We start from the raw sequence: 27,582 nt of genomic DNA, 5'->3' as shown, positions 1-27,582 counted from the left end.
TCTCCTGTCACTAAAGGCCAGCCCTTGACTTTGGTAAGACATGTGCACTTGTGGTCTGGGTGTGCTGTGTTTCACTCAAATGTGTTCCTCCGGCTGGGCATTTAGGTTGTTTCCAAGTTTGCACTATAACAAAAGCTAGTTCAAGAAACATCCTTGTACACAAATCTTTGTCCCATCTCTGGTTACCCCATGTGAGTAAGTTCCTAGAAGTGGAATTCCTGGAACAGAGAGTTGAACATTTTTAGACCTTAAGTTCATAACACTAAAAATTCCAGAAGGTTAATGTCAACGCTCAAGTCCAACTGTGACCTGGAGCATTTTAAAGTCAGGGACCCGCAGGACCCAGACACACCTGATTCCCTAGCCCCCACCCACAACCTGACAAAAATAAAACAGCAGCAGGAAGACAGGCAGGCAGGGGGAAGAGAGGAGGGCGCAGGAGAGTGCGGGCAGCACTCTCACCTATGTTACCAACACGTGCCTTCCTCTCGGGGCCCAGGCTCGCCTCCCGGGGCAGTTTTGGATTCAGTCTGAGGCCTCAGGTTGGGAGATGGATTCCTCCATCCTCTCCGGCTTTAATGCTACCTCTCAGGTAGTTTTGGCCACGCCCCGGCGACAGCCACTCAGAGCCAGCTGTTCACCTGTGTGAAGGCCACAGCCTCGCGGTTTCCCCATCAGACGTCAGCATCCCACCCACAAAAAAGCCCAATTCCAAAGTCAGAAGTGGAGGGTCCTCCAGCATTTCAACTTGCCCTTGAGTTCCTGTCAGGTGACCAGCAACCAGCCCTCCCCCACCTCCAGAACGCTTTCCACAACACTCCTGGCAAGACAACGTCAGCCCGCCTGACCTCCGCCTGACCTCCTCCCTCCCTTGAGAGTTCGGGAGGCACCAGTCCACTCTCCACCTGGTTCTGTTTTCTTCACCTCATCCACCAAGGGTCACCGTTCAGTGACACCCCCCCCCCCCGCACTGTTGCCCACCACTCCTCACACTCACTAGCGCCTTTCCCAGGTTGGGGACACTCTTCCTACCATGGTCATTTTTCTCATTGCTTTGATAATCTGGGGTGAGAACAACAACAAAGAAACCAGCTATCTTCAAAACTAACACGTGAGATACTACTTGAAATAAAGCAGTTTGCACGCAGTTCTTTCTCACTCGAGATGCCAACCTCACGACACAGGAAAGTCATTCGGATTCCAAGCTGATGGGGTCAGGACAGTGTATTCCATCTAGAAGGTTTTTCTTTGGATCCTACAAAAACCTGACAGTCATAAGCTCAGTAAGAACGAATCAAAGTGGAAGCTCATCCTGCCCTTGGTCACATTAGGTGTGTGAGCAGCACATGCTGTTACACAGAGAGCAACAGACTGCCACATGCGCCTGAAATTATTGGTGAAAATTACACAGCAAATAATTAACTGTCAAAAGTGTCTGTTGAATGAAACCTGGACAGGACTTTACCACACAAAATTCTAAAGTAAGATACTTTATTGAACTAAGTGGGCCTTGCCCTTGAGATAAAAATGCCTTGAATCCACCCTCAGAAAGAACCACATCGTCCAGTTTCTCATAAAGGTGGGGCATCAGACAGGCACATGGGGCCTGAGGCTCCCAGAGACGTTTTTGTCCAACTCTAACTCTTCCTTGCTTATTGAAGCTAAATACTACATGGAAAAGAGGACCGCAGCCAAAACAGAAACACACAGAACCAACCCCCACCTCTGTACGTCCTTCCTGGACAAAGAGACAGACCCATGATGGGAGGACCTTCTGGCCTCTTCACAACGGAAAACTGAAAGTTTCTCAGCCCTGACCATCCTGCCACTTTTCTATGACACGTGGGGTCAACACGGGGAGGGCCCACGGGGACGAACACAGACTCCCTCTTCAAAGCTCTGTCGAAAATGTGGGTGTCGGGCTCCATCTGCTTTACTTCTGGCCGGACACAGCCTCTGAGCCAATGGAAAAACAAAGATTTGGCTCTGGGAGGGGAACCTGGATTCAGCACTTCTCCACCGCGCGGTGGCCCACACACCTGAGGGACAGGGATCCAGGATGCACCAGGGAGGATCAGAGGCTCCCTGGAGAGAAGGGGGTGTTCCTTAAAGCTGGAGAGGCAAGGAGAAGAAGGGCTGTCGGTAAGCCTCAAATCGGAAGGCCCCTGTGTGGTTTCCAGAAGCCCCTCCCCCTAGGTAATTTTGATGCACACATGAGTCCCTTCCAAAGATGACAGAACTGTGCAGGCCCATTTTACAGGTGTGAAAACTAAGGTCCAGAAAGGGGACATGGTTGACCAGTTAATAAAAGAGCTGAAAATCAACTCCAGGCCTCTGGACCCTTGACTTCAGGCACCCCCCACGCCACAGAGCTTCGGACGTGGCTGGCTATCACAAATATGTAATTACATTAAATAAAATAAAGGCTCTCTGTTTGCATTCATTTAATAATATGATCCCTGGGTCGCCACAATAGTTCCAATCCAGGGGTCACTGGATCCGAAGCAGAACTCAAAAGTTACTGAGGGCCAGGGAGGGCCCTGGGCTAGTTCCAAAACCTCAGAAAGCCTAAAAGGACCACGCACTCACGCAGAAAACAGCTGCCTGGGATGTCCAAAACCCCACTTTTGGGCTGGAATTAGAGCAAGCAGATCGGATGCCTCTAGTTCCCCCAAGTGTATCAGGAGCTCTGACCAGAACGCGTGCGTGTTTCTGAGTAGACAACAGGGGCACGTGCAGGCTTCTGACGAAACGCAGCTCCTCTCAGATACAGTTTGTTGGAAGGCGGAGCTGGTGATCGGGAATCTTTTCAAAGGAACCGCCGGAGGTAAAAGGCTGGCTGGTAGGGCCTGCCGCAGGCTCCAGCCCTCGAGGCTGGGCGGAGTCCTGGGGCCAACCTCACAACTCAGCCACTGCAGCTGTGACCTGTGGGCTTCACGTCCTGCCTGTGTGTTCGTCTTGATATTTTACAGAGAACATTGGCTTCGGGCTTAAATCTAGACTCTACGGATAACTTACTGTTCTTTGCTGAAAACTCAAGATTTAATCAAACCTCCTCGCTCCCATTCCCACCACGAGGACCACTCACAGCCCTGCCAGGGGCAAATACTGGTCACATGCACTCAGGCCCGACGTAAGGTACCGCTGGGTCAAAAAGCCCTGACCTCCCACCCCGGAGGGGAAGGCACCGGGGGTCCCGCCCCACTCAGATGAAAAGAACCAACTCTATTACTGATGACTGACATTTCACAGCCATTCATATTATTTTCATATACTACTTTATGTATTCTTATGTTAGACACTATAAACATATACTATGTATTCTATTTATTTTTACATATGTTGTCATATTGTTTCCACATCTATAGCAGTGGACACATAATAAGCATTCAGGCAATATAAGTTAGCTGAGTCCCTTTAAAGATGTAAGAGCAAAATACTAAAATCAGTTAAGGGTACACCTGTAATAAGATACTGAATTGAGACTGAAACACTGATAAAGAAGATTCAGACAAACGCACATGGAGTTTGGGAAGGTCTTTTTCTGATCTAAGGAGGGAAACTGTGCTGGTCCAACCGTCGTTACATCATTTGGTCTCCATGAGCACCATCTAACTTTTCTTTTCACAAAAAAAAAAAAAAAATTCACCGACAATATCATATTTCATTGTTAAACACTTTGCTGCTTTATTGGAACGTCATTCCCTGTTAAATTTCCTACCATTATTTATATAGTCTCAAAATAAGTAGCCCCTTCTGGCTGAAAATTCTGTAAGAGAAATTGAGTGTTTGTTTCATCTGTAGTCAGGATTTCCTGGCGTTTTAAAATTAATAATAATATCCTGGCTGATGTAGTTCAGTAGATTGAACGCTGGCCTACGAACCAAAGGGTCGCTGGTTCAATTCCCAGTCAGGGCACATGCCTGGGTTTTGGGCCAGGTCCACAGTGGAGGCTGGGGGGGGGGGGGGGCGGGGAGCGCGTGAGAGGCAACCATGCATTGATGTTTCTCTCCCTCTCTTTCTCCCTCCCTTCCTCTCTCTCTAAAAATAAATACATAAAATCTTTTAAAAATTTAAAAAGCATACTTAAAAAATAAACAATAATCTGATAGAATTCTGTAAACTCATGCCTTACACACTGGTAGACTGGAGTAACTCGCGGGACCTTCTTTTCAAACACAGTATCTTACCTGTCTGCCAGAGCAACCCGATCAGATAGCCGGTTGAGTATTATTATTACCTTCCGCAGAACTAACCCCAGGTGATGATTACTGCCTTTGTTTTTCAGTTGTGTACTGACAGTTCCCTAACTAGAATGCAGTATTCCTGGGTGGGGGTGGGGGCGGGGAAGAGGTTCCCAGCTGAACCCACAGCGCCTAACCCTGTGTCCTTGGCAGACTGGACATTCTAGGGAAATGCATTAAATGAATAAAGGCCTTTGTCTGCTTGAAGCCCTTTCTGGTACACAGCACATAATGGAACTGTGTCCTGCATGCCCTACTTAGAGCTCAGGGGTCTGTCCCCTACCAAAAGGGAACTGTATGAAAAATGTCTAAAAACTATAATAGAGCTTACACTCAATGGTACTAAGAATAGAAGTACGATATCCTTGGGGACATGAGAATTTCAACGCACGCCCAATGCCAACACCCAAAGTTTCAAATTGTCCACTGTGAAGTTTAAACATCTTTAACTAGCCTTGGTATTTTGAGTATTTGCCTAAGGTAGCATTTCAAAAAGCTAAAAGTGGGGCCATAGTTCACAGATCTGTCAGAGCTGTAAGACAACCGTTTGCCTGAATTTGCTTCCAATTTAAGTACAAACCCTTCCTTTTGATTAGGCTGACATTTCACAGGTGATTCCATCTGTGGGACGTGGAATTATCTCTACCTTTTCAAGATTAACAGGGAAAAAAGGACAACTCTCTGAGAATGAAATATATAAATGTTTAATATTAAGAAGCAGTTACAAATCATGACAGATAAGAACTCTTTGATCTCAGAGGCCAAAAGCTAACTTCTTACACAACAGGCTAAGTTATAAATTATAATCATTCACTAATTACAGTCAAATGACAGGCTCTGCCACGTCAATCAATAGATGGTCCAAGGTTGCCCCTTAGAAATGTCAGTTTACATTCTAAATATTCCGTCTCCTGAAGTTTCCTTAAAAAATGGATTTTTTAGGTTTCTCCCCCCCCCTTTCTCCATTAAAAAAAGGGGGGATGATAGGGGGTTGAGAAAACTAGAGAAGCCCAAGTGCACCGGCCTGATGACGTTAAACAGAGACGGCCCTCCAGGCCGGTAAGGGAGCGAGCATCTGCCTAACATCAAGGCGCTCCCCAGTCTCCAGACTCATCTGCACCTGCCCTGGAGCACCAGAAACTGCCGGCCGCGAAGTTCCAGCGTTATTTGCCATCGGTCTGAAAAGTAATAAATGACTGCAGGCTTGACAGCGACCTTGGTGGTTCCTGAAAATTGACCAGAGGAAATGTCACTCTCCTCTACCCTCCGGAGCCATTCATCAAAACAGGCCGAGTCACAGCGACAGGGCAGCCAGTGGCAGAAGGCCACTCAGATATAGGAAGATTCTGCATTTTTTTCATGCCCGAACCGAGGAACCAAGGACCAGGAGCGCGGCCCACGCTAGAGAGAGGAGACCAGGGAGGCGGGCAGCGCCTAAAATGTCCCCAAGTTCCAAACTCTGTCCTGGGAGGTTCAAAATCGAGTGAAACCCGAGCCAAGCCGCTAACAACAGGGGGCCACCTCCACTGCCTGTCCCAGGAGTCGCACTTACAGGTGACGAGCAAGGGTCGTGCCTAGGCCGCCCCGCCCGGGCCCCTAACTGGCGAACGGAGTAGCAGCGCCTTTGCGCCTGGCTCAGCTGCCAGCCTCCTTCCCTTTTCCCCTCTAAAGAGGCAAGGGGGTGAGGGCGCCCAATGCCCCAAGACCTGGGGCCAAAGAGGGATGCCGGCGTGTCCCGGGGAGGAGACCGAGTTGCATCCTGCAGCCCTGGAAACTTGCAAAGGCTTCCGGAACCGACCCCCCAGGCCGTGGCACCGGGAGCGGCCGAGCGCCACGACTGGCCGCGGCGGGCAGCGCTCGGGGACGAGCCCGGCGGACCAGGCGGAAAGGAAGTGGCGGCCGCGGCTTTGCACCAACCACGTTCGGCCGGCGGGCGAGTGCCCCACGGCGCCCAGAGCGGGGTCGGAGGGCGTGGGGCGGGCAGTCATGTCCCCAGCCCGCCGCGGCCCCAGGTCCCCCAGGAGACGCGGGCCCCCAAGCGTGCCAGCAGGGCACCGCTCGGTCCCCGGAGGCTCCCCGCCCCCACCTCGCCCGCTCCGTAGTCGAGGCGGGTCAGGCCCAGCGCGCGAGGCCGGCTCGGGGCGCCCGTGGGGACCCGGAGGCGCCTGGCGCTAGGCCGCGGCCAGGGCAGATGACCCTTAGGCGCGGCGCACCCCCGGGACGCGCCTCCAGAGCCCCCCACGCGCCCGGACAAGTGCAGTGACAAAGCCCCCGGCCAGGCCGGGCGCTGGCCGACGGGAAGGAGGACGCGACGTCCCTCCCGAGCGGCGGCGGCGGCAGCGGCCCAGCCCCGCGGAAGCCGGGCGCGCCGGCCAGGCCCGGCGCCCAGTCCGGCTCCGAGCCCGCGCGCCCGGGACCCTTCCCCCGATCCCGGCGGGCGGGCGCCCCATCAAGTTTCCTCCGGCCCCGGCGGGCGGCGCCTCTCCCAGCCCCGCGCAGGGCAGCCGGGCGGACGGTGGCTGCCTGCTTATTTACGCCGGAGGCTGCCTGCACAGGCGCAGCCACCGGGCACGGGGCAGGACCCGCTTCCCCGCCTTCGGATCTGGGGGCGACGGCGTCTGTGCACACACACACACTCGCACACGATCAATGTGTTGTAAAAGGAGGCCCGACTCCAGCGGACCTGCACCCCCACACACCGCACCTGGGGCGCGCAGTCACACTGAGCAGGTCAGTGTCCATGGAGCCACCTCTCCGCATCTGCAAATCCAAAAGTGAAATTAAACCTCCACCGACCTCCTCCTCCTCCTCCTCCCTCTCTACCTCCTCCTCTTCCTTGCAGCCTCAGCAGACCCAGCAGCAGCAGCAGCAGCAGCTACACCAGCAGAACCTGCTTCCCCTAAAATCAGATGATCCTGAACCGCGCGGACTGTTCCTCCAAAAATCGGTATTAATATTTATGAGCCCCAGCATTCTCCGTCTGCAAAACATCATGTCAGACCATCTGGACACACACACACACACACACACACACACATCCCCTCCGGTCCTCATAAACATGCCCTCACGAAAAACACACTCGCGCAGTCACAACTATTATTGGAAAAAAAAATGTTACCTCTCGAGTGTGCTTTTTCACGCTACCAGTGCAATTCCGCAAGATTTAAGTGTTGCTAGGGTGTGTGAAATGGAAATGAAAGCCCGTCAGTTGAATAATCGCAGGAGCAAAACTAAAAGTTACTCCCCGGCTTGCCTGAGAACAGTCCAGATCGAAAGCAAAACAAGGAGAGGAAACCGAGGAGCCGAGGCTGGAAATCCCCCCGCCCCCCGCCCCGCTGCGCCCGCCTCCCTCCGCCCTTCCTCCCCCGTGTTTGTTTCGGGCTTGTGCAACCGCCAGGGGGGGCGGAGGGCGGCGCGCGGCGGCCGCGAGGTGCGGAAGTTCGCCGCCGCCGCTCATTGGCAGGCCCGGCGGCTTTCATCATTTCTCGAAAAGTCTATTTCATTTTCACTTCCCCACGTCGCGGCAGCGGGAGCAACAAGCGGCTGCTCGTGAGTCTGTGGGAGGCACGCGGGGCGCTCCCACGCACGCGCCGCGCGAACACGCGAGCGCGGTGGGGTCCGGGTCGGGGGTCCGCGGGGGGCGCGGCGCACGCCCGGGGGCAGTGGCTGTCGGAGGGAGGGCGGGCACCTGACCCTGCGTCCTAGGGGATACTTACTGAAGGGTGGGGAGGAGGGGGTGTCCCGGGACGCACGGGGCGTCCACTCAGTAGGTGGGGCAGGTGTAAGTGGTGTTTAGAGACTTTGTAACCCAGTCCACTCGAAGGAACAATTAACTGGCAAAACAACAGTACTCAGGGCGGGCGTCCTGCACCCTTTGGGCCCCTATCAGGGGCTGAGGGTGTAACCACTTGAGGGGCTGCCGCTATCGCAGGCACCACCTGCTGCTCACTCCGAGATAAGGACGGCCTTCCCCTGGGAAGTCGGGAGTAGCGCCCTGCACGCTCTCCACGGCCGGTGCCACAGCAGTTGCCTTTACAGCCCAAGGACATGGTCAAGGATGCTAGTTAACAGCCCAAGGACATGAGTAAGGATGCGCGTTAATGTTGCCTAAAAATGTCGGTCGCGGCTGGCTGGGGCAGAGACCATTTTGGCCTCCTTAACTTACTTACTAGCTGAGCATCCTTGGTCTGGATAAGGGCTCAGTTTGCAAGGCTGTAAAATGGGGGAGAAAGAGAGAATGCAGGAATACAGGTGCAGTACCTGTCACCTTAAGGTATACCATTCACTTGGGACCTCGCTTTAAAAGCACTGATCCTCAACCGCGTATACCTGTTTCTTTCCCCGCCTTGAAGTTTCATCAGGCTTCTCCCAAACTTCTCTACCCAGAGAACGTCCTTTCCCGGGAGGCCACAGCTATCTAGAGGTAAACACTTTTCTATAATAAAAGCGTAAGTCCAGCGCCCCTCTTGGTCGCAGAAGTATTGAATTCTATGGACTGGAAAAAGAAAAGTGCCGAAGTGTGCAGAGGTGCGGATGAGACAGAGGACGGTTCAGGACTCTGTCTGGTGGCATCTGAGAGACAGACCTCACAGGCAGACATGTCCCACCCCTTTCCCAGAATCCTGTCTGACACGGCCACTCACTGGGTCATTTCGCACAGCAAGGCCACTGCAGGCCATCAGAGCCACGCTGTACAAATTCTGTAGGACAGTACTCTACCCACCCCGTGGGCCCACACGAAAAACCTATTAGTGATGCCTGTTTTCCCTCAACTAACATGGTCGTGGACAGGTTCTGAGAGTTGAAGTGAAACTGTGCAAAGAAACCAATTTTACTGTGAGCTAATTGATGGAAACGAAGGGTAAGTTCCTGTAGCATCTCATCAATGTTACAACGGAAGAACAGGGAACCGAACAGTGTTGTTCAAGGACCTGCCGCCCTTCCAATCCACAGTGTCCTGCAGACCAGGCGATGCTGCTCCCAGGTCTCCCTGGGCCTGGACCTAGCTCCTTCTCCACAGCATGGCTTCCTTCACTGATTGCACTGGCCTTGCTCCCTGTCTCCTAACGGGGACACCTCCGGGCAAGCAGCCACACTGCTGAGAAAATTAACTTCAGGCAAGGCACACTTCCAACCCCAACTTCTCCCCTCAGTAAAATCCACATCGTTTGACAAGGCATATAAAGTCTGTTATAATCTGCCACCGAACTACTCTTCTAGTGGTGCCTCCTGCTCTCGTGCCCCATGAGTCTTAACCCCTTCCCTTGTCAAAGCAGCTGTCATGCTTTTTTCCGAAGAACAGAACCGGCCTCGTGTTCATCATTTTATCCTTCGTGTGGTGCCCAGCACATACGCACTCAGATATCTGTGAATTAATAATTACTTGGTCCCCATAAATTATTTTAGACTTCATTATTTTTAATTCTCACCCAAGGACATGCTTATTGATTTTTAGAGCAAGGGGGAGGGGGAGAGAGAGGGAGAAAAACATCAGTCAGTTGCCTCTCCTGTGCCCAACTGGAGACCAGCACCCCAGGCATGTGCTCTGACCAGGAATTGAACCCGAGCCCTTTGGGTGTATAGGAGGGACACCTCAACCAAGTGAGCCACGCTGGTCAGGGCTTATTTTTTTAATATATAAATGCAACCCATGTTTATTGTACAGAATGCAGAAAATATAGAAAAGTCGAATGAAGAAAATCCACCACCTGCCATCTCCCCAATCAGGAATAGGCCTGTTGCTATTTTTTGTGTATTTCCTTCTAGTAAGTTTTCTAAATGCTGTTTCCACTCCTCGTCCACTCCATATCTTATGTGACATTTGAAAATGCTCATCACGCCTCCCGTTTTCCACAATGTCACATCCCTCCGTCCTGTCCTGCGTCTTGGCTGGCTCCTCTTCTGTTGCCAGCCCCCTACATTATGGCGTTTCCAGACTCTCTGTCCTCAACGCTCGTATTTTCTCATTCGACGGTCCTTCCCCTTGCATGCCCTCCCCCATGCCCAGAGTTTTAGTTAGTGCCCGCTCCGAAATGGGTGACTTCTGAGCTCTGGGCACATTCCCTGCTAGATGTTCCTCAGAGTAAACGTATCTAAAACTAAACTCAAAACACCTTTCCCTACGACCCTGTCTTTGTCACTTCATTGACCAGCCAGGGAACTGGGAGGCATCACCAGCTTCGGCCTTTCCAGAGGCCTGGGAGCTCCCTGAGGAAAGGCTCTCGTTTCTAATTCTCCAGGCCCCTGGGCTCCTAAAGCAGAGAATGAACTTCATCTCTGGCCTCAGGCCCTCTATGACATGTCACTGCAGGCAGAATGTGTAAACGCGACCCTCAGATCCACATGGTATTGATGTGTACCGTCGAGAAGTATTTCGTAGCCCTTTGATGAGATGAGTATAGTCATAAATCTCTGGAGGGAAAGTGGATTGATATAGCAAGATAGAACCATTTGGAAGTCTCTGGGAAAAGTAACCTGCGCCGTGCGAAGGAAATCTGGCCGGACACCTTGGCCTCATACGAAAACCATTGTTTGAGCTGTCTGATGAAACCAGAGTGAGCTTCTGAGTGCGCAGCAGCCGTGAAACGGAACGTCCTAAAAGGAGACCTGCCTGGACAGATTCCAAGGGAGCGGAGTCAGGACTGGGGGTCACTTGGCTGTGGAGTGACGGCTGTCTCCATGAATGCACCTCAAGCACGAAATTGAGAGATGCATTCAAGGTGAACCCCTTTCAAGTAGGTTTTTAATTCATTTTTTTCTAATAAATGAGAATAGCTTCATCAAATAATCATTTAGGTACCAAGCTTGATTCATGCCGAGGAACTTTTCCCGGCTGTGGGAATACAGCAGCGAACAAGACAGATGAAGCCCTTGGCCTTCCAGAAGCTTTCTGGCAGTCCAGTAAACTGGCCCCTAGCTGTTGTCATATCATCTCAGCATGGCACTGAGGGCACCTCCTCCCGTAACCACAGCTGTGCATTAAGGGTGTGGACTGCGATGGTGCAGTACTGGAGTGTCCAGGACCTACAGCCGTGATTAAACCCCTCTGCCAGCTGATGCCCGAGTTTTCTCCTCCGTGTCCCTGATGCCACCTCTCTCCCGGCCACAGAGGCTCGCCTCCCTTGTGCTGGGATTCAGGGCCATATGGCCATGGAAAACGAGTGTGCCGCACTGGCCAGAGCAGTTGGCCGATGCAAAGCCGTAGGTTACAGCACTGCATTGCGAGGACTACTCTTGTGAAGTGCACACTGAACAGCCACACGGCCAAGCGAGACCTTAGTTGCGACCACAGAACTGTGAAGACGCTGAAGAAGCTGTCAAAGGTTAAAGCTGACAGGCATCAAGTCGGAGAACTTCCGGACGATGACCTCATGTGAGAGTTTCTCCCATTTCATTGAAACTCTGAAATGAAGTTCATTTTGTTACAATTATTCCCTAAAAATCATGAATTTACATTGAGTAAGAGATTGCCCAATCCTCAGTAATAAATACAGGGTTTGTCCTAGTCTTCTGATGAAGGAAAAAATACTCTTTGAAATGTGTTGTGCTCTGGTTTCTTTATTGCATCCCTAATGGCTTTGAAATATTCATTAGTTCTCTAAGGTGATAAAATATAAAGTAGTGCTTTTATTACTTTTAAAGTCAGAAGGAAAAAGCATCTATAGTTTTGCCTTGAAGTTCTTTAAAAGAATTACTGTAATCTGAGTATCAAAATATTTTAAACAAGGAATAAATTTCAAATGTGTAACAAACTCAGCAAACCACGTGAGTCGCTGCATCTGCGTATTTGAAGAGTTATTTTGTTACAGCTTGCACAATTTTTCTGCAGGCTCCTCACTCACAGCATGTGAAGGTCGTGGCTGACATTGAGTGTGTCCTCTTTCCTAGACTGCCTGATGTTTGGGAGTTTGCCAACCAGAAAGACGGAAGAGTGTCATAAAACAACAAAAAAAAAACCTGAGAGTATTTTTAAATTCCCTCACTTCCTGGAAAAACTATGTCTCCTCAAAATCCCAAATGTGTGTAACAGTCGACGTGCACTATTGGTGCCACCTCCTAGGTCTGGCTCCAACTCCCGGGAGCACTGCTCCTCCAGGGCCACACCCAGAGCTGCGGTGAGGGGTCAGGCCAGGACACGCCCCGTGCTCCCGGGGCATGGTGACGTCGGCAGACAGACAGGCAAGCCAACCAATGAAATAGCCACAGATTTCCATTTGGGTTGAGCTTTGGTAGAAAACCCTGGCAGGTCTAGATGGTCAGGGAACCACTGACGAAATGACTTGTAAGCTAAGACTTGACAAATGAGAGGACATTGTTTATTAGTTTCCGAGGGCGGCCCTGACAAAGTACCACAATTTATTGTCTGACGGTTACAGAGGCTGGAAGCCCAAACTCCGGGTGTCTGTGGGGTTGGTTCATCCTGAGGGCAGGCAGGGAGGGCTCTGTTCATGCCTCCAAGCTGCTGGGCATGTGCCGGCCATCTCTGGCCTGCAGAAGCATCCCCGCAAACTCTGCCTTCATCTGCACGTGGTGTTCACCCTGGTTGTGGGTCTGTGTCTCAACTTGCCCTTTTCTAGAACACTCGTCACGTTGGGTTAGGGGCCCACCGCACTCCAGAGGATCGCATCCTAACTAAGTACATCTGCAAAGACCTGGGGTCACATCCTGGGGTACTGGGGGGTTGGGAGGGGACGCAGTTCAACCCGTAAGGGTCCCGGTTGTGCAACAGAAGCCCCGAGGCAAAGGAAGGAGGGGGACAAAGGCCCTAAGAAGCGAAAGGGCCTGGCATGTTCTGGGACCTGGAGGAAAGTGAGTGTGACTTCAGAGCTGTGAGTGAGGGTCAGGGGGTTAGTGGGGGGTCAGTGAGGGTCAGAAGGGTCAGGGGACACTGGCAGAGGTCAGGTCAGAGAGTCTGGAGGTTATTCTAAGAGCAATGGGGAGATGCTGCAGGGCAATGGGATTGTAAAAGTCTGTGCTCTGAATTCCCCAGTTGTCTCCTTGCCATCGAGGAAATGCAAGGATTTCTTGATTTGTGGATTTTCCAGAGGGATGTGCAAGTCCTTGCACTGCCCTCTCTCGGTGGTGGCGTGATGAGTTTGCTGAGGGAACAGCTTAGTCTGTTTATATTCCGTATTCGAATTCCTAAGTTAAAATATTTATTTTCCTTTCCCTTTCTCTCTAATTTTCATCTCCACAAATAAAGCAAAATTGTACTTCATTCTTTGTAACCCCCCAAAAAAGTTTTTTAGAAAAAACTAAAAAGTTTTTTAGAAAAAATAGAATGTGAGAGATCTATTCAGCCGTGGGCCCAAGACATATTTCCCTCGACTGTTGTGAGGGAACAGGATGTAGTGTGAAGAATGAACGTCAAGATGCAAAGAAATGTTCATATTATGATCTCCTTTCTGCAAAGACGAGAGTGATCCCCTCAAAATTGAATTCGGGGGGTAAAGGTGTATATACAAAGCTGTTAATCTTGATTGCCTTAAGGCCAGGCAAGTTATTAATTTATTTACTTATCTTTGTATCAAGGAAAAATAATTCTAAAACAAAATAAAAATTTGGAAATACGGAGCACATTAAAGAAAAAAGTTAAAACCACTTTGGCATCTGTTTTCTGGGGGGGGGTGTTTGTTTGTGAGATAACTGCCCTGGATAATTAATTATAACTAAGTTTTTCTTGACTGTCCCCCTTATGTTTATGTCACTTTAGGGCCTTCTGGCAAGAGTGCTTTAACCCAAAGTCACCCCACAGACCCACGATGTAGACATTGTAAACCAGGCAGGCATTTCGGTCCTTGCGGATCTGCCTATTCTCCCCGTGGGCAAGGCCCACTTAGCCCTGCTGGCCACATGGTAAAGAAGAGTGTCCCAGAGGGTAACCCTGTGGGTATCCAGGGCCAGTGCTCTCTTGCCTGCATGAGGTCTGCTCTCATTAAGAGTTCTCTGCTTTATGCTGATAATGTCTCCTCCATCATCTCGGCCAGCACACCTTCCTCCCAGGCCAGCTGGACGTGCCCACAGGAAGGAAGCTGGGCGGTCTGGCTCGCTGCACGCGCTTGAACAAAGTGCTGCGTCCATCGCTGCTCAGCACTACTGGGAAGTCCAGGACGCCAGCACAGCGGCCCCAGGAGAGGTCGGTAACTCAGTCCAGTTCTCCTCCTACCCCTTCTGAAGAATTACTCACCAGGAAGTAGGTGTCCATTATCAGCATGACGCCTCCGTCAGTCAAGGCCAGAAGTAAACAAGTCCGGATAGAACACAGTGAAGTGTAGCAAGGACTCAAAAAGGACAGGCCCTGCAGACCTCCCACAGGCAGTGGGGTCTGAGCTGCCCTTCAACAAATAGGTAAAATTAAAAAGAAACTAAAACTAGATCTGTGCATGTGTGTTTGTGCAACAGCCAGCTTTAAAGAGCCTCAACAGATGCTTTCAGACTTTAAAACGCCCTCCCTCCCACAGAGAACACCCATCTAACACACTCGTCTGGTCCTGCAGTAAAAGCAAAGGCCTGTGTTTGGGCCAAAGGGGTTTTGTTGAATTATACACTGTACTGTTGGCATTAGGAAAATAGTTCTTTAATTAAAATTTGGAGATGGGGGCTGGGGGGGCTCACGGGTCCAACATGTGGGAGAAACATGTACAGTTAATACGACCCGGAGGCAGCTCTTCAGCCTCTGAAACTAGAGTGAAAACCACTTCTTTGGATCCTTGAACGGGTTCCTTAGGCGGGAAAGAGAAGCGCTAGAGTCAGCCGATCAGTGCCCTCAGGTGTGAGTTCCTTGGACCCCTCAGGCAGGTGCCCTCAGCCGACCTTGGGGTGACCCAGAGATGCAGTGACCATGATGGGCCTCTCTGTGGTCACCTTCAGGATGTAGAGAAGAGCAGCCTCGGGTTATTAACACAGCGCTCCCCCACTCAAGGTGCTTTAATTACGTGGCTATGTCTATTCTGATGTAAAACACCTGGTAAAAACTAAAGACGAAAACCTCTCATGCCACATGTTTAGTTTGTGGTCATGTAGGCAGAACACCTGTGAGCTAGCTAACCTTGTATTTTATCCAGATGTTTGGTGGTGTGTGTTTGTGACCCTTGCACTACACAGTTGATTTCTTCTGGTTAGCCAGGTTAAAGCCCAAATTCGATTAAAATTTAGTTCATCTCCAAATCTAGGCCTTAATTTTTTTAAAAAGGGAGTATAAGAATTCGTAGTAGTGGTGAGACATGTTTTCTGCTATAAAAACATGAGCGCCTCTGTTTCCAGGAAGGCCGAGTAAAGACGCACTCATCCAAACTCCTCCTCCCAAAGTCCACCAAGAAGCAGCGAGGAGAACAGGCAACAGACATGCGCGTCTGTCATTGGGGAATTCATAGATGTCTGTACCCACAACATATGCAGACAGAATTCCAAAAAAGGAGTAAGACTGAGCAGAGAGAAGGACAGTCAGACTTCAGTGCCTGCAAAGGGAGTTCGAGAGGTATTTGTGAGAAGCAACCAAATTCCCCCAACAGAACCCAGCAAAGACACAGGAATAGAGAAAACAGAACTGAGGGTGGAAGTGGAAAAGGGTATAAGGTGGATAAGTAACAGTAGAAAGAATACAATAAAAATGGTTTACAAGAAAAAAAAAAAAAACCTGTGCAGAAGGCAGCAGGATTAAATTAAAGTTCTATACAAGCTAGTATAGCCCTCCAGTTCTCTAAGCCCACCCAGGCCCCCACCGTTCACGGGCTTCTCTCTCCAGGCCAAGGTGGGCGGTGGCAGAGCTCCTTCCGAAGCAAGAGGGTTGAGGGGGTCCGTGTGCCAAACAGCAACATCTCCATCCTCTTTTCACTGCTCAGACCTGGAAAACCAATGCACAGAATAACATTGCCACAGGGGAGACAGGAAGATGCTACCCCAGAGAAAATACAAACAGTGATATTACGAAGGGCACAGTGACAATACTGGCCAGTCCCCCCCCCCCCCCGCCGTAGCTCCCCACTGCCTCAGTGAAGACCACGTGGGTCAGCCCAACACTGTACCCGGAGCTTCCCGTTGGGTCAGGTGTGGATGCCTCCCTCTGACAGGTGAGCGCCCAGGGTGCTAAGAGGCACTCTGAAGGCCGTGATGAAAGCAAACACTAGAGAACTCCAAGGAAATGGCGACGGTGCAGACAACTTAAAAAAAATATAGTAATATCATTAAAGATGTGAAAGAAGATATTGACTGCATTTATAAAGTAAAAGCAAAGTGATATAAAAAGAAACAGGATAGGAAAAGGCTCCTAGAAATTAGAAATAGGACAGGTATTTTTTTAGTTTTATAGAATAATTGGAAGATAAACAAGTGAAGCTCACATAAAGTATCATTTGAAAAGTGGACAATAGAAAAAATATAAGAAAAATGGATCCTTAATCCAAAAGATCCAACATCTAGTAGAAATTCTAGAAAAAAAGAATTGAGATTAACAGTTGACAGGAAATTGGTAAAGGCATAAGAAAATCTCAAAATTTTAAGGAACATAATTTTTCAAACTTACAAAGCATCCCAAATGGCTAGTTCACGTGACTAAAGATAGCATGGGAAGACCAGTATCACGGTTGTCATCACCACTGAGAACCAAAGGGACAGTTTGGCCGTGGAAGAGTAGCAAGGACTGGACTTGACCTCCGGCAGTCAACACCTTGAAAACTGGACAAAACATGAGAAAAACTGTTGTTCTCAGGCCCTGAGCCAGCACGGACCGTGATCCTTGAGAAAAGGGTTGCATGAGCCTGTGACTACGCATGCTTTCCGTAGAGGGCAGTTTTCATACTGCACGTGCAGTGATCGGGGAAGCCAAATGGAACCAAGAAAGGGAGTGAGGGGACAGACATCAGACATCCCAGAGGCTGGAGCAGCTGGAAGTTGTAAGTTGCAAAATTCTCAAAAAGGTGTAGTCCTGCAGAAAATGAGTTCCAGAGCCATGTATGGCGTCTACCGCATACTGGGTTGGGCCTGCGGAAGCCAGCACTCCAAAACACTGGGAAAGAATGGGGCTTGGTAAACTAAATGCTCCCAAGGTTCCCGCAGAGCGGGCAGGGGGGAGGCTACTTCCTCCGTGTTAGAGATAGGTCTTAAAGGGATAGCACCGATATGCTAGTAAAACTGCTTGCCTAATAAAAGCCCCAAACCCATCAAAGACAGACAAAAAAACAAACACACAAAAATCCAGACATTCAACAACATAAAATGTATGTCTAAAATCCAATAAAAAAATGGGTAAACATGGCAAGAACTAAGAAAATATAACCAATAATCAAAATCTAAATAAATCAATTGGAAAGGACACAAAAGCCACAGATGTTGGGATCAGCAAAGAGGGATGCTTTTAAAATGCTGTTATAATTATGAAAACCTATTTAAAGGAAAATATGAACTTAATGAGGAAAGAAAGGAAAGATATTGAAAAGAACCAAATAAAAATTTTAGGACAAACGCACACTGTCTGAAAGGAACGTCTACCCGGGGTGAACCCAGACGCAGACCTTGGTTTCTAAATCCGCCCTCCAATGAGAGGAGCCAGGGCTCCTTGGAGACCTGGTGGATTCCAGGGCTGGGCCTGGGGACACGCAGGTGAACCCGGTGCCAGACAGTGAGGAAGCCCTCAAAACATACAGTGAAGGAGGTGTGTCAGGGGGACACAAGAGGGACCCGTGCTGAAATGATTTGAACAAATAAAGTATTAGATTGTAAAGCAAAGTATAAATGCCCATGAGTCTATACTGATGTAAATCAATGATGAGAGGGAGAGAAAGGCAGATAACCCATAGAGAACTTGACCTAATTTTACGTAGGCACTGCTCCCTCAAGGAGGTGGAAGTGTGAGGCTTGGGGGTGATGAGGCACCCACGAGGGTTCAAGGAGAGATAAACCTGAAATTCAGAACTACTGAACTTGCACAGAGAAAGATCCAAGAGGAACCCTCTCTTTATGACCAAAGGGATAGGAGTGGGAACCCCAGCGTGACAGAGGGTCGCAAGGAAAATCCTCTGGTTTTGTGCCCTCCCGGCCTGTCCACGTCCCAGGCCCTGCCACTGTCCACCTGTGACCAGATGAGAGACCCCAAGCAAGTCTGGCAAACCAAAGGCAAATCAACGCCCACAGCTGCAAGAGGTAATGACAATACTCAATGTTTGTTGTTTCTTGTCCCTAAAGTTGGCGTGGTTTGTTATATGGCGACAGGTAACTGGAACAGGGACCATAAAACAGCTGTTCTGGTTTCTTGTTCATCGACTCTCAGACTCCGTCCAACAGTGTCACTGCTGCCTCCCACTGGGAAGCACCACCCCTGCACGATGTTTCCTCCAGTTTTCCCACCCCGCTGTATTCACACTGCGATTTACACTTTTCTCATCTTGGGCATTAGGAAGTTACGCTGTCCTCGTTGACGAGGGAACCCTGTACCCCAGACACGGACTCTAGGAATTGCCTCCAAGGTCCACGCTCACCCATCGGAGGTGACCTCACCCATGAGACGTGGGACCAGCAAGGCAGGAGAAAGGGCCCGGCACGAGGGGGAATGACAAGCCTAGACAGGCCGGAAGTTCGGCAACCCCCTGTGAAAGTGGGGAAGGGTAATGAGTGCGATTACTCCAAGTGAAGTGTCACGTTATGGAAATCTAGAGAAATGTGGTGGAGAAATGCAGAATAATGATAAATGGGGGAGAGTAAGTAAGACAAAGAGAAAGGAAATGAAAGGTAATGGGCAAAAAAAGAAAAATAATAAATACAGGGTCACAGAGTTAGGGAGGGGAAAGAGCATGAGCTGAGAAACAGAAAATGTGAAGAAAAGCCCTGACCTAGTGACTCAGCTGGTTGGGTGTTAGCCCACAAAGCAAAAGGTTGCCGGTTCAGTTCCCAGTCAGGGTTGCAGGTTCGGTAGCCGAAAGGGGCACACATGAGACACAGCCGATCAACATTTCTCCCTGACATCGATGTCCCTCTCCCTCCCTTCCACTTCCTAAAAATAAATAAATAAGTAAAATGTAAGCATAAAAACAGAAAAGAAAATGAGGAAAACAAAGACCACACACAGTCTTTGCTACTTGAGAAATATGTCAAAAGTCCCTGCTGAAGGCATGAAAATGTGAGTGGAGTTCCCAGTCGGCCCGTGTTGTACAAAAAACGTACTGGTGCTGTACTGTATGTAATCTACACTTTACTTAAAATAAGGAGGAAAAAGTGCTAACTGGACTACTGTACACTGATCACATATCCCTGCTGTGAACAGTCACGGTCAAGAAAGTCATTATCTCCTACCAAGGCCGAGCGATGAGACTCGGAGGTGGGACCTAAGATGTTGAGTCTGTTCCAGGAAGAGACACTGCGAGGGTGACTCTGCTCTCCGCGCCCCATGCAAGACGCTCGATAGAACGTATCAAACGATGGAGTGGCCTTCCTGACCGTCTGTTCGGTTGAGGATCGTTAAGGAACAAAGCACACTATACCGCAAAATAAATCACGCCAAAAGAAGACAATTGTGATAGACGTAGGGATAAGTAATAACAAAATGAATACAGTAGAAGCCAGCAGCCTGCAGAACGTGTGCTCGCTTTATGAAGACACCAGCCGGAAGAAGCATGTTCTTTCCTCCCTGTGGCCTTTGTCCGAGAAGCCAGCTCTGTGAAATGGACCACAGAGGGGGTTTGGGAGCTGCATCTGTTTTGGGTGAGAAGAAAGTACTCTACCAGTCGGAGACAGTGCCTAAGAAGGAAATGCAGCTTAATCTAGCTTGCTCCTGGTAGCACCCTGGTTTGGGAGTGCTCATGACAGAACGTTTCAGCCAGGGTGTTTGGGTCCGCAGTCACAGGGGGACCAAGGTATTGAGTCTCTCTTCCCTTGGGGTGGCTGTGGGCAGCCCTGGCACTTCCCCCACCCTGTTCATCTCACAATACAAATATCATTTTCCACTGTTACCATTTTCTATGTGAATCCAACGAGATGGAGAAGGTTGGAAAACGGGGCTGGAGCTGGAGGCGATTCTTTCCTGCGAGGCCTCCGTGTATGCACCATCTACACAGAATCCACCCAGGTCAGGGAGAAGGGAAGTCCGTTTCATACTGCCTGACCCCCACCCCCATCCCAAATATACAGGAGGAAAAGCTGGCGTAAGGTAGGGGAAGGGTAATGGGGCTATTTGTCCCCAGTCAGCTAAAGGACCTCAGGCAAATTACAAAGATCACCTGATGAAATCCTTTCGCTGAATGGAAGAAGAAACCTAGACTGAGATTAAAGAGCTTGGAATGTCAAAGGCGTGGCTAGTGGTAACACCAAGACAAGAACCCCGATTCTTTCCAACCCCAGTATGGGTCTTCTTTTGCCCTTGAACTAGACCAGTGCTACACGTAAAGTATTCATTTAAATAGAAGAAAAAGTATTCATTTAAATAGAAGAACAAAGCACCCTGTCCACTGTCAATGAGGGGGACCAGCAGAGTTATGGCCCAAGGCAACGGGTTGTCCACCACACAGGACAGTCAAAATGAACAAAGGCCTGGGCAGGCTCATCACTCTTATAGATCCAGGTTCTGCTTTGCTGACCCAGAACCCCCAGAATTGGTTGTACCGTGGGAGAACACTCATACCACCTATGGCTGGAGACCTGAACTGTAAACCAGACCAGAGCAGGGGGGTCCCCAGGCCCTGAGGCAGCTGGTGATGCATCCTGGCCCCCAAGCGGGGAGCTTAGTGACTGTCACTTATATCCTTCCCCCGCCCCCCTTCTGCATTCCTGCTGTCTAGCTCCTTGCTTGACAGGGTGCTGGTCAGCCACCCCCCTCCTATTAACAGTCATTCTCTCCCAGGTAAAGTGAACACCACTGATTCCCATTTCCCCAGATTTACAACACTTCCTTCGTTTGGTTTCAGTAAGTCAGTGCAGTTGCCCTGATATAACACATTGATTAGTCAGGGCACCCCCACCTCCTCGGTCAATCATTTACTGACCATTCTTTAGTCTGACCTTATGCATGATCTTTTGATACGTCCTCCTTTGGTCCCAGAGGTTGACTTGATCTCAGAGTTGTGAGTGTCTTGGTGTTGCCCTGGGGATGGGCCACAGTATCTGCTAACAGATACTGTTAGGGGTGCCGACCAAAGAATTCTCGTGGGCCCTATTTTGAGAAATCCCGATGTCTGGCACCTAGAGTCGCTCATTTAACGCTTCTGTTCTCAGGCACCGAGGGCTGACCCTGCTGCACTGAGCTAACACTTTAGCACAACAGGTTCTCCTCACCTGTTAGTCCGTTTCCCGAGTCTTTTTCTTCTTTGTAAACCTGTGGGCTCCCCTTGCCCTAAGTTTCGACCATGACTCTCACACGCAGACACTCGCTGGTACACACGGGTGCCGCCAAAATGTCCCCAGTCCCCCTGGACAGTGACAAAGGTTAAATCCTTACTTTCGGGGCCCATCCTCTGCCCTGAGCCCTCTTGGAGCCTCTGTCCTCATCTGCACAATGGTGACAGTCACTTCGGTCACCTGTTTTTTTTTTTCCCCAGGTGGCTGTGGAATTCAAATAGGATGATGTGGGTAAGACGTGACAAGCCACACAAATGTTAAGAAAAGCATGCAGAGAACTGGTAACAAAAATTAATTAGGCAGTCACACATTTATGTGTTGAAATTTGGCTTGTGTTCCTGTCTTGTGTCTAATTAAATCAAAAGAAATGTCAGGTGTAAGATCTTAGGGACCAGGACTGTTTTTGTTGGGCAAGGGAGGTATGCACGTGAGTGTGTTGGAGATATGACAAATTTGGGTTTTCTATGCTTTAGGGTTAAAGCCCTATCTGAAATTCTGATGGCTTTTTATCCTTCTAATCATTTTGATACTAGTGTAGAAAAGTTCACCAAGGATATTCTAAAAATATATATACAGGGTCTGGCACAAATAACGCCCATGTCTATTACCAAATCTTTTCTTACAGAATCGTAAGCATGTAATTCTGTAACATAAGAATATCACACTCAAGCATACCCTATGTCATTGTAGGTGAAATGTCCAAAGTAGAACTGTAAATTGTCACACCCACAATATTACCCTACCAACCACACTCCAGCAGGCCTTCCTTCTGCTGGACCCTGTCTATTACTTTATTTAACGAGCTTCCCCACTAATAGTTATGGTTCAGCACATGACAAGCTTTTTCAAAAGCCAGAGTAGGTGCATGGCAAGCAAACCCTGCACTTTCTTGGAGAAAAAACAAATTTGAAAATCTGGTTAGACAGCGCACACGGAATGATTATGGGATGCAGGTGAAGTTTACTCTGCCCTGTGTCAGGAGGGCCTGGTCCTGGGGTGTATCATTTCAAAGGCCCTTGTCCACGGGGGCCGTAGATGCTTTTGCAATTGCTGTAAAGTGTCCAAATCCCGTTTTAAATAAAGAATGTTCTCCAGCTCCCGGAGTCACCTGCAGCTGTCTGGCTGCTCTGTGCAAGAGGCCAAATGTTGTACATTGTCCCTGGGGCTGCTTCAGACCAGAGCAAACATTTTCTACTTCCAAGAATCAGCGGAAGGGCCACCTACCAGTGGAATTTACAATATTTCTCCAATTAAGCTCCAGACCTACAGTCAGTTTTGAATGTGAGGAGAAAGGGGACAGCAAGTTAGCAGCGTTGCTCTTAAAAAAAAAAGAGCTGGTCTTGAGATGACAAAGCTCCGAGTGTGAAGCAGCCTTCAGGCCTCTTTCTGAACAAGGAAACACCTGCGGGAAGCGGGGGAGCGAAGCCCTCCTTCCCTCCGGCCAAACAGAGAGGAAGGCGGGTGGATTTTTCCGTGCTGTTATCTAACAGTCAGAAAGAGTTTTGCCCTGTGAGGCGGTGTCTTGGGGTGCTGACTTGAAGCTGTTGATGAAGACACAAGACTCAGAAAGAGCCTCTCAACCTCGCCCCTTTTCTCCTGGAGAGATTCAGACAGAGAAACCTGCTTCAGAAGATCTTAGGATGCAGCCTCAGCCTGATTTGAATGAGGCGTGGTACATACAAGGGCTCCAGGCAGGGGCCTGTGAGCCGATACTGGGTCCCACGGTTTCCGAGTCCCCCGGCAAGAATGTGCCTGCCCTGTGAGCTCCTCTCTCCCTCAACTACCTGCAAAGCACCCATTCTCACTCCTGAAATATAATACCCCCCCACCACCCCTTCCTCCTTGTCCAAAAGGTCAATACCCAATGTCACCTCACAGTCTTTGGGATTCTCTTGTGTACATGAATTCCCCGTGTACATGTATTCAAATTTAATTTTATCCTGCTAATCTGTCTCTGTTAATTGACTGTTAGCCTGGTGGAAGAACTTAGAAGATGGGAGGAAAATATTAATTTTCTTTAGCCCCCACAGTTTGCATCTAGAAGAGGTAAACGCCTGACTAGTGAGTGCTGTTACACAGTAGATAGACAATGCTAATTGAATGAGTTAAATAGTGCACCCCATAATTTTAATAATATTTCACCTTAGGGGGTATTTCCTTTACAAACTCTACCTGTCTGCGTTCCAGCTTTTCCTTAAAATTCTAAACACGCCCTGTTGTAAGGGTTGGCCCTGCTCTGGGAGGGGCACTCACAGGCATCTGCACAGTCTCCTCATCTGACGGCATTTGCCAGGACCCGAAGGGCCTTTTTCGGTAGAGTCGCCAACCACGAAGGGAGTGACAATTTGGGGCCCTTGTAAGGGACGCTAAGAGGATGGAGCAAAGAAGGAGGACCGTGGAGAGGAAGAGGAAACATCCCTCCGCTTGCTCCCCTCTTCAGTGCCAGACCTCACAGCCTCGGCATCCTGTGAGATCCAGGAGTCTCTCGGGACAAGTCCTGCTCAAGCCACCCTCGTTGTGCTGAATGGTGGCTGTGGCCTGCAATGACTTACCCTTCCTTCTCTCTACATCTCTGACTTCTCCGAGCTTCTTTCCGATGAGATCACTAGTCTTAGAGTGGTACAAATGGAACCTAACCAACCACGTTGCTGTGCCTCTTCTCTTCAGCTTCTTTTTATGACAAAATTTTTCCACCTAACACATTTAAGGGTGTGGTACATAAATGTTTATGCAAACATTTTGTCAGTCACACTTGAGACAAATGATGAAGCTTTAGGGATGTCCTAGTTTTGAATATGCAGTATCAGCCATCCTTCCGTTGACCTCTATTTACAAAGGTGAGGTTCTGTGTCCTCCAGCCCCCGTCATCTCAAAGTGCCTCCCTGAAGTCACTCCTGTGAGCTCAGATGGAGGGCCAGTCCTCAGAGCCTGTTTCTGAGTGGAACCGAGATACTAAGGGGCAGGTTTGAAGCGTGCAGTTTCCTGTTCAGGACCTCCCAACTCATTCCTGTCCCACCCTGTTTGAAGGAGCAGATGCTCTCGCTTGCTAACATGGCCCTGCCGTGACCGCAGCTGGCCAGGCTGAGCTGTTTCTGAAGTTTGCAGCGGCTGTGACTCACCCCTCCCACCGTCCGTTAACTCCCTGCTGCTCTCACTAGGTCCGCTGCTCCTCTCACTCTGACTCCAGCAAGCCCACTTATTTTCAAATTTGCTCAATAACCATGACATTCAAACCCAACCTGCTCTATGCATGGTCTGCTGAGAAAACGCACAGTAGGAGCCAAGGGTCCAAAGAAAAAATAATGACTGCAGACCAAAGCCTTGTTTTCTTGGATTGTGGGCGGGTAAGAAATAGCTGCTAATAAGAGACAACAGCAAGTTTTAGGGCATGTGCCATCCTGCCCAATTGAATTAAGGGGATGTAGTCATCCTGACTGGTGGTTTTCAGGAGGCCACTCCAGATTCTAATTGAATTCACAGGCTCCTGCGTGATTAGGAACATAATACTTTGGTGCCCAAACTAGACTGAGCTGGTACCAATGATCTAAAATGGTCTTCTGTCTCCAAGTAGTGATGCTGAGTTGTACTCTCCCTGCGACACTCCCAGGTCCTGTTGCCAAAGTCATGAAAGGAAAGTAAAAAAAAAAAAAAAATTCAGAGAAGGTTCGGGTCTTCCCTGCACAGTTCCAACTGACAGTGTAATAACAAATGCAATGAACAATAGGGAGGATTGCAGCTGGATTTAAGAGAAACTTTTTTGGAAGAAAGGACAAAAAGAAACCATCAGTTCTGTGTAAAGTCACTGAAACCAAGCAGCACGTGGCACCCACCCCTCCCACCACTCTATCGACAGACACAGGAATTTAAAGAGGCTGCAGTGACGCAGCCATTTCCGAGTTTGCATCCTGAGGCCACCTCTATCCAATCAGAGCTTAGGGACTCCAGAGGCCTCCAAAATAGCAATCACTGCCCTGGTTTGCAAAGGGGAAGTTATCCAACAGGTTCATTCACCAAATATTTGCTGAGCACCTTCCATGTTTCAGCACTAAGACACGGAGAGTTATAACAACAGTTGTCTTGGATATCAGCCCAATAAAATTAACCAGTGGACTATCAGTAAGAACCCAGAGATGTACAGGGTCCGGCACAAATAACACCCCTTGTTTATTGCAAAATCTTTTGTTATAAAATCATAAGCATGTACTTCTGTAACATAACAATATCATACTCAAGCATACCACATGACATTTTAGGTGAAATGTTCAAATTAAATCTATGAATTAGTATACCCATATTACCCTACGAACCACACTCAAGCAGGTGTTACTTCTGCCGGGCCCTGTATATTAAATATGAGCCTGAATTAAAAATAGAACCCATTTTCTATGTTGGGTTCTATTTTTTTATTTCTTTGCTTTCAAAGTTTGGTCAACGTGGGCTTCAGCCTTTCACTGTAAACCGAGTGTGGGATGTCTGTCCACGACTCTCGGTGGAAGGCCCGCTGCGGAGTCCGTCAGAGCAGCACCCCGGTCTCGCCAGGGCTCAAACCTGAGCTTCTGTCTTTCCTTCAGATCTGAGTGTCAGCTGAAGGCAGCCAGCCGCCCCAACCCGAACCTGAACCCATGGAGTAGGCTTCTCCCTACCTGCTTCCACTCTCTCGCCTGCCCAGATCCCATCCGCACCACACCGCCTGACCTTTTCAACGCAACTCCAACGGCACAGCGGCCATCTCTTCTGCAGATGCTATACCAGGTACTCACAGATGGGCACTTCCACTACCACTCCGTTTTACAGGTGAACACACAGGACTACGGAAGTGGAACAATTTGCTGAAGATCACACAGCTGGTACATGGCATAGACAACATTCAAGCTCAAGTCTGTCTGACTCCGAAGGCAAGGGCTCTTAAATCCTGTGCCTCTCAAACAGCAATCGGTGCTCCAGGTTAAGCCTCATCCCTTCTGTCTTTTCATTGGTCTTCTGTTATCACTCTTCTTCTGAGTTTCTTTCTTACCTTTAATACAGTTTAAAGTCAAGTGTATAGAGGCATAATTTATAAAAATAAGATTGACCCTGTTTAAGTAGGTTGAGGAGTTCTGACAAATGTATACAGTTGTATAACCACCACAATCAAGATACAGAACGTTTCCATCACCCCCCAAAATTCTGCTTGACCTTTTACAGTCAGCATCCTTCCCCGGTTCCCAGCCTTGGCAATTACTATTCTGATTTTTCTATTCACGCTTGACTTTTAAAGGAGGCCATGTAAATGGAATAATATAGTATGTAACTCTGGTATCTGGCTACTTCACGTAAAGCCCTTGATTTCATCCACGGTGTTGTGGGTGCCAATAGTTCCATCCTTTTTATAGGTGGGTAGTACTCCTTTGCATGGATACGTCGCTGTTGGTTTGTCCATTCACCAGATAAAGGACTGGTGAGTTGCTTCCTGTGTGGAGCCACTATAAATAAAGCCGCTAGAAGCACCCACTTAGAGGTCTTTGTATAAACCCGTCTTCCTTTATCTTGGTTAAATAAACACATAGGTCATGGGTCATATATTGTAGAAAATGTATGTATATGCTTGACTTGATGAGAACCTTTCGAACTGTTTTCCAAAGTGGCTGTACGATTTTGCATACAAACCAGCCATGAATGACAGTTCCAGTTGCTTGACATCCTTATTAGCACTTAGTATTGCCTGTCTTTTAAGTTTTAGCCAAGCTGATAGGTATAGAGTGGTATCTTATTATGGTTTTATTTGCATTTCTCTAATGACAATGCTGAGCACCTAATTCCTGTGCTTATGGATAGGCAAATGGGTAGACATTATTACTTCTCCCTTTCAGACTGATATGCATTTTATATCATTTTCTGGCCTTAGTGTACTGGGAAGGACTGCTAGTACAATACTGAGTAGACATAGACATTGAGTAGCAGTAGAGTGAGAACTGACATCCTTGCCTCGCCCTCATTCCAGGGGTAAAGCTGCAGGCTTAGAGCGTTCAGTATGTTACCT

The 27,582-nt window shown here is 48.9% G+C and overlaps 2 protein-coding genes and 1 long non-coding RNA gene across 9 annotated transcripts in view; 1 reads left to right on the top strand and 2 right to left on the bottom strand.

Moving 5' to 3' along the window:
* The window catches only part of IRF2 (interferon regulatory factor 2), a 72,152-nt gene extending 64,698 nt beyond the window's left edge, over nt 1-7,454 (bottom strand). The window contains exon 1 of one of the 4 annotated variants that reach the window (XM_037128792.2): nt 7,363-7,454. The gene's annotated coding sequence lies outside the window, so the exon portion shown is untranslated. Of the gene's footprint in view, nt 1-6,948; nt 7,039-7,067; nt 7,156-7,362 lie in introns of those variants that run through there. The other 3 variants (XM_037128791.2, XM_053660037.1, XM_037128793.2) reach the window with 3 other exon arrangements.
* Nucleotides 5,045-18,383, top strand: LOC119036833 (uncharacterized). 4 transcript variants are annotated; one of them, XM_053660034.1, is made up of 4 exons: nt 5,053-6,974; nt 7,087-7,793; nt 8,597-8,667; nt 13,957-14,830. In XM_053660034.1, exons 1-4 carry the CDS (start codon nt 6,894-6,896, stop codon nt 14,304-14,306), a joined length of 1,209 nt encoding a protein of 402 aa, XP_053516009.1. In that variant the 5' UTR covers nt 5,053-6,893; the 3' UTR covers nt 14,307-14,830. The 4 variants fall into 4 exon arrangements, with proteins under 4 accessions (XP_053516011.1, XP_053516010.1, XP_053516009.1 ...); XM_053660036.1 differs by lacking the exon at nt 13,957-14,830 and adding an exon at nt 18,293-18,383 and having other exon boundaries at nt 5,045-7,793; XM_053660035.1 differs by having other exon boundaries at nt 5,046-7,793; nt 12,073-14,830.
* On the bottom strand, nt 14,825-17,155 carry LOC119036834 (uncharacterized). The gene is made up of 3 exons (XR_005080077.2): nt 16,765-17,155; nt 16,268-16,402; nt 14,825-16,086 (listed from the first exon to the last, which is right to left on the bottom strand). It is a non-coding gene; the product is annotated as an uncharacterized LOC119036834 (long non-coding RNA).
* Nucleotides 18,384-27,582: the final 9,199 nt, after the last annotated feature.

Source organism: Artibeus jamaicensis, unplaced genomic scaffold, assembly GCF_021234435.1.
Source record: "Artibeus jamaicensis isolate MK-2021 breed Jamaican fruit bat unplaced genomic scaffold, CSHL_Jam_final scaffold_833, whole genome shotgun sequence".
NCBI lineage: Eukaryota > Metazoa > Chordata > Mammalia > Chiroptera > Phyllostomidae > Artibeus > Artibeus jamaicensis.
The sequence above is the reverse complement of the archived record's forward strand: the minus strand, read 5'-3'. Positions and strand labels throughout refer to the sequence as shown.

Excerpts from the sequence above, each read along its gene's own strand:
- LOC119036833 (XM_053660033.1), top strand. The coding sequence starts at position 6,985 with ATGGAGCCACCTCTCCGCATCTGCAAATCCAAAAGTGAAATTAAACCT. Across the intron at positions 7,794-8,596 it reads GGAGCAACAAGCGGCTGCTC|TTTCATCAGGCTTCTCCCAA; the intron begins GTGAGTCTGTGG and ends CCCGCCTTGAAG. Across the intron at positions 8,668-13,956 it reads GAGGCCACAGCTATCTAGAG|GGCCTTCTGGCAAGAGTGCT; the intron begins GTAAACACTTTT and ends ATGTCACTTTAG.